Raw genomic sequence first — 6231 nt, 5'->3', positions numbered from 1 at the left:
ATTATTGTTCCCCTCTAGTCCACACAAGTCCCTCCAACTGGACTAGTCTTGACCAACTTCACATCCTTCAGCTATGCAGTAGGTAGTGTCTGCCTTCTCCTTCACAGGGAGCTGTGTGGCAGGTCCTCGCCTCTTGGAAACTTTTCCCAAGTGTCACTTCTTGCTTCTGTCCCCACCTAGGCTGTGCCCAGTCCCACCAACCAACTCCCTCCAGCTCAACATCTGCTCCCAGCCTAGGAGCTGTGCATCTTAACCTGCTTTCTACTTCATGGACTTCACAGTCCATGGAGGTGGTGAGTTAGGGCCAGTGTTTTCTCCTTATTGATCCAGTTGTTTGAGTGACTGCTATATAGTGGACACTCAGTGAAACTGGATGGACCATTAAATGGGAACAAGTGCCACCCAGTTTTGCCATCTGACCTCGGCCTTCTGGGGAGTCCTGCATATCACTGTTGACTCCTGGCATTTTTCATGTTGACCGTGGGCACCAAAATCCAGCATTTCCCTGATTCCTAGGACCTCTGCCAGTACCCAAAGCCTCAAGAGAGCAAAAAGCAATATTTATGGGCCCTAGAACAGTTTTCATTCCCATCCAGGAAAGTCCTAGTTAACAGGGACATTCAGAAAGACCACTTTCTTGAGACAAAATGTCTAGGCTAGCCTCGGGCTCCCTGTAATCCTCCTTCCTCAGCATCAAAAGGGCAGTTTTTAGCATCTATGTAGAAATCCTTCCATTATAACAGAGTTCGTGGACTTTCTAGTTCATGTCCTCTGAAAATTGGGACAATATGTCTATGCTTTTATCCCCTTGGTAGCAGGTGGCACAAGAGAGCATTGGTATACAGTGGCCATAGCGAAGAGCCCACTTCACATAGTGAATGGGTGTAGCTCACCGTGGCGGGGTGGAGGTGACTCTGAAGGCTATGGGTCGCTTTGATGACATGAGGGCCAAATTTTCTGAGATGGCAGATGCGTGTCAGTGCTAGGTCCTGACAGCTCACTCTCTAGCCCTGACCTTGGAAGTGAACTGTGCTCCTGTGTGGTTACTGTTCTGAACCACCTCAAGGCTACTTCCTGGGATCTCCTCGAGTTCTGAGAATACAGTAAAACATGAGACCACGGCAAGCGCTTCCCCCCATGGCCTCTGTCAACTGGTGGTGTTAGGAACTGGCTCCCAGTAAATCGGGGAGAATCCCCCATGCTCAAAGGTGGTTCACATGGAGCCGGGAGGATGTGAGGTTAGCACAGGTGAGACTTTGGGGCTGTCCCTCTTTTCTGACACCTCCTCAACAGCTCTGGTGGCCTCCTGGTGACATCGCTATTGTCACACTGTCGCTGTTCTAATAAAACAGCCCCTCTCAAAAAACCCTTACAGGATGCTTTTCCTCCTGTGTGCTACAGGGTGCCTCCTCTCATTTGTGAGGGAAGCTGTCAGGGAGGCGGGCTGGCTCACCAGCTAGTTACTTAGATGTGTTGACTCTGGCTGCAACTGCTCCCCTTTGCCTCTGTCTCCTAATATTGTTTGGGTTTTTGCTCTTTTGTTTGTTTGTTTATTTACTAAGTTGAAGTAATTATTTTTGATAAAAGGTTATGTAAGGCCGGGCGGTGGTAGCACACGCCTTTAATCCCAACATTTGCCAGCCTGGTCTACAGAGTGAGTTCCAGGACAGCCAAGGCTACACAGAGAAACCCTATCTCAGGAAAAAAAAAAAAGTTATGTAAGTAAATCTCTGTTCTCAGGCATGGATTTTAACTGATGAGACAGTAACTCTGGACACAGGCTTTTTTTTCATCTTCATCTCCAGGCCTACATGTGGAGTTTCCAGCTGAGTCATCAGGTAGGTGTGTGTGTGTGTGTGTGTGTGTGTGTGTGTGTGTGTGTGTAGCCAACTCTGCACTGGGGTCAGAAGTCCCATTGGCTGGGTGACCCTGTTCTATTTGCATTTTTCTTCACAGCTGGTATTTTTCTTAATCTGGTCCCTGTTCTATGTCACCTGGTGCATTTTCTTATTTTCTTTACTCCTGTACTTCTTTTTTGGTCTTTCGACCTTTAATGGATCCATGTCGTGTTAAACTTTGAATAGACTTGAGAATGTGCTAGTTACAAACTCTAAGGATTAAAGTCTTCTGGCTTTCTCCATTGAAATGAAGCCACACATATAGTTTGCTTATTACAATCTCAGCCCCACCCAAGGTTCCCTCAAGTATTAAAACAGTTTGTCATTTTCCTGAAGAAGTAATATCTTGCATTTTTTTATCTTTCTCCATTGGCAAGGACTGATATGCGCTGCTTTATCGATGTGCCAACAGCTCCTGTAGGACTGAAGGGTGTATAAAGGTTTATTCCTGTCACGTAGCTCACTCCTGTGGGTAGTCCTCCCCTACAGTGATGTGCTTGCCCCAGGATTACTGTTTTGTCTCTGATTAATGCCTGTGATGCCTGAGTTTCACACTGAGGGAGGGTGAATGAGTCCTTATTCAGAACAGGTGGCCAGAAGTCAGGCCATAGTCGCACACAGATGGCTCCAGGTCTGGGTACAACGGGTCACTCGACCCTCCATGGAAACTGCCTTGCTGTATTCTGAACTCTCAGTATTTGGGACTGGAGACTAACTAGCCCAGCTGATCTTTATAACACATTTCATTCTGTCTGGATGCTTCAGGAGTCTTCTACCTTGATGTTGCATTTGTGTGGTGTGTGTGTGTGTGTGTGTGTGTGTGTGTGTGTGTGTGTGTGCTGTTTGTCATTTGAAACCTTCACTGTGCACCTGGGGAGCCATGGCAGACTTGGTTGATATTTTCCTTGACTGTCCACTGCATTCATTACTTTTCTTGCCACTGTGACAGAGGCAACTGGAGAGAGAGGAAAGGTTTACTGTGGCTTACAGTTGCTTGTGCTTCCCTCCCACATCATAGAGAGTTAAGAAGCAGAGAGCTTAAGCCTTCTTCAGAGTCATATATGGCCTTCAAGACCCACTTCACCTAACTAAGCTGAATGTCATGGCTGGCAACCAAGTATTTAAACAGCAAGAGCTTGCAGGAGACATTTTACATTTACATTCAAACCATGAAGTCCTTTGAAGGGCCTTTTGTCAAAGGGCTCATCACAGCCTGGGGAGCTACCAGAGGATGGTAAAACCTTGGGGGGGTGCTACTAGGAAGGAGTTAGGTCACTGCACACGTGCTCCTGAAGAGGATGCTGGGTCCCCTACTGTCATGAGGTGGAGAGCCCATACACTCTTACCAGAGACTGAAAGCAGCAGGGCTAATGTCAAAAAACTCCTCTGAAACCATGAGCCAAAACCAAGCTTTCCATTCTTCAGTGGAGTCCCTCAGGTATATTCATTCTAGTTACAGTAATCAGGCATGACTGACAGGCCTGCCCTTTCTAGAAGGCTGGGAAATATTCTATAGTGTCAAGCAGCAAACATAGCCAGACCCATCCTGAAGGAACATTGGTTGGCTTGTTAATTTCAAATACTTGCTTTAGGTTAATAGAACAGCCTTCTCCCTGTAGCCTGGCATCTCCTTCTCAGATAGGAGTCCCGGCTTCTCCTTTTGAGCACACTTTGCTCATCTTGTGACCTTTGCTCTGACAGTCTATGAGAGTAGCTCGAGCCATACCAGCAGCTTCCCACATTAACAGTCTAGGCAGCACCCATGTAGGTCCACTTTTTCTGTTCTTGGTATCTCACGAAGAGAGCAGCAGCCCTGGTGTTAGAAAACCATGCTTTGTGTCCTTGTGCAGCAATGGCCTCAGGGAAATCCATGGACTGAAAGTGGAGACGAGACTCATTCCCAACTGCAGTGAGGCATGAGGAGATGGCTGGTGTTGCTTAGACATGGAAAGAGCAAAGATGCTCTTCATCTTGTTGAGTCTAGCGCCTCAATGCTTTCTAGGCTTCCTCTATTCTGCTGCCTTTAGACACCAGAGTTCTGGCTTTCCCTGACCCAGAATGGTGCTGAAATTCTTTCATTGTTGATGTCTCATGTGGTCTATGGAGCCACCATCCTGTGCCTGAAAACCAGTCCTAAGGGAATGCCTGATTATAGGGTCTCCATAACTCGAACCGGCCACCCAAGAAGCCCTGATTACTTCATATCTATTAAAAATATCTTCTCTGAAACCAAACAAAGGTCTAACCTCCGCTAATGTGGAAAGAATGGTTAGAACCTAAACAGTAACCCCAGGTGACCCTAGCAATCGTGAGTCACTTGCCTAGAGAGCAGGCACAAGGAGTCCACCACTCTCTCATGTTCACAGATTTGCTGCACGGTTCCAGGGTGCCAATCACAGTCTCACCATTGCTGTGGATAGAGGGGGATGTGGACAGTCTATTTCCAAGCCCAGCATCAGAGCCACAATATCTGGTATCAAGTACTAACTACACTTAGAGTTTTTTTTTTCCTTCCCTGGCATTTCTGTCTTTGCAGGTTTGGCTGCCTGTTCTTCCTGCTGGCTACCCTTCTCCTGGCACAATGCCTTGTTGATTCTTTCAGGTGCACAGGGATGAGGGGGGAGAACATCACCAAGGTCAGCACGTTCATCCTGCTGGGCTTCCCCACAGCCCCCAGGCTGCAGTACCTGCTCTTCCTCCTCTTCCTGCTCATCTACCTCTTTGTACTGGTGGAGAACCTGGCCATCATCCTCACTGTCTGGAGCAGCGCCTCCCTCCACAGACCCATGTACTACTTCCTGGGCATCATGTCCACCTTGGAGATCTGGTATGTTTGTGACATCATCCCCAAGATGCTGGACGGCTTCCTCCTGCAGAGGAAACGCATCTCTTTCATTGGATGCATGACTCAGCTCTACTTCTTCAGCTCGCTGGTGTGTACAGAGTGTGTACTTCTGGCTTCCATGGCCTATGACCGCTATGTGGCCATCTGCCACCCCCTGCGGTACCAAGTCATCATGACCACAGGGCTGTGTGTCCAGCTTGTGGCCTTCTCGTTTGCTAGTGGCTTCACCATCTCTGTGATTAAGGTCTACTTTATCTCCAGCGCCACCTTCTGTGGCTCCAATGTCTTGAACCACTTCTTCTGTGACATCTCCCCTATCCTCAAGCTGGCCTGCACTGACTTCTCTACAGCGGAGCTGGTGGACTTCATCCTGGCCTTCATCATTCTGGTGTTCCCACTCTTGGCCACCATCCTCTCCTATGGCCACATCACCCTAGCTGTGCTGCGTATCCCTTCAGCCACAGGCCGGTGGAGAGCCTTCTCCACCTGTGCCTCCCACCTCACTGTGGTCACCATCTTCTATACAGCCTTGCTTTTCATGTATGTGAGGCCCCAGGCCATTGATACCCGGAGCTCGAACAAACTCATCTCTGTCCTGTATACAGTTCTCACACCCATTTTGAACCCCTTGATCTACTGCCTGAGGAACAAAGAATTTAAAGATGCCTTAAGAAAGGCCTTGGGCTTGAGTCAAGCTCCATTGTAGGAGGGAGGACGCCTTCTGCTTCCAGAGCATTTCCTGAGCACGCCTCTTTAGTGCTGAGGCAAACGGGAGCCCTTGCCATTGTGGGAACCCTTGCCATTGCTGTAGTGCTGAGAGTACTTAGAGCACCGCCTTTCCCTTTGTGAAGTGGGCATGATGGGAACTGTTTATGTACTGAGGCCATCCAATTCCCTTTTATCTGTGAGCAGAGAGGGACTTGGTAAGATTGAATGTATTTTTCTACCCCTTTAAAATTTACCATGCACATTTCAGAAGACAGTAAGCTCTGCTGGACCACACAGGTCAGGTCTACAGGTCAGTAGGTTTTAGAATGTGGAAGTGTGAAAACACTGAAACAGGGCAAAACAAGCTCCAGGAGTCCCCAACATACAGTGTATCTGGGAACTGCGAGAGTCCATAGACCTGTTTAAACTAGGGCATGCGCTGTAACAATTCAGGAAAACAATTTTAGCTTTTTCTCTTCAGACATCTCTCCCCATAGCCCTTCTGCTGTTGGGAAAATAAAGCCCTACTACTGCTTGAGTTGATCTCAGTTGAGTCAAGTGGGGACTATGTCTTCTTGGGACTGTTGCTTCCTTAAAATTCACCACAGTGACCGGTGTCCCTTAACAAACCAGGAGACAGGCTGAGAGTGATGGCCTGTGGCATGCGAAGCAGAAGCATGTGCAGGAGGTTCCTGGGACAAGAAGGTAGAAAACGCACAGGAAGCAGTCGAGGAGAGCCTGGGTGGGGTGACACCTACATTTTAGAACATGAGTGGTTTG

At 48.1% G+C, this 6231-nt stretch overlaps 1 protein-coding gene across 1 annotated transcript; it reads left to right on the top strand.

Annotated features, from left to right (window-relative positions):
- The first annotated feature begins 4479 nt into the window (after positions 1–4479).
- On the top strand, positions 4480–5482 carry LOC116089302 (olfactory receptor 6B2). Its single transcript, XM_031368926.1, has one exon. It carries the CDS (start codon positions 4511–4513, stop codon positions 5447–5449), a length of 939 nt encoding a protein of 312 aa, XP_031224786.1. The 5' UTR covers positions 4480–4510; the 3' UTR covers positions 5450–5482.
- The last annotated feature ends 749 nt before the right edge of the window (positions 5483–6231 follow it).

The sequence above is a fragment of the Mastomys coucha genome, unplaced genomic scaffold, assembly GCF_008632895.1.
Source record: "Mastomys coucha isolate ucsf_1 unplaced genomic scaffold, UCSF_Mcou_1 pScaffold14, whole genome shotgun sequence".
Classification (NCBI taxonomy): Eukaryota; Metazoa; Chordata; class Mammalia; order Rodentia; family Muridae; genus Mastomys; species Mastomys coucha.
This window is presented reverse-complemented; position numbering and strand designations above follow the sequence as displayed.

What these genes read in the sequence shown, in the direction of transcription:
- LOC116089302 (XM_031368926.1), top strand. Translation starts at nt 4,511, where the DNA reads ATGAGGGGGGAGAACATCACCAAGGTCAGCACGTTCATCCTGCTGGGC.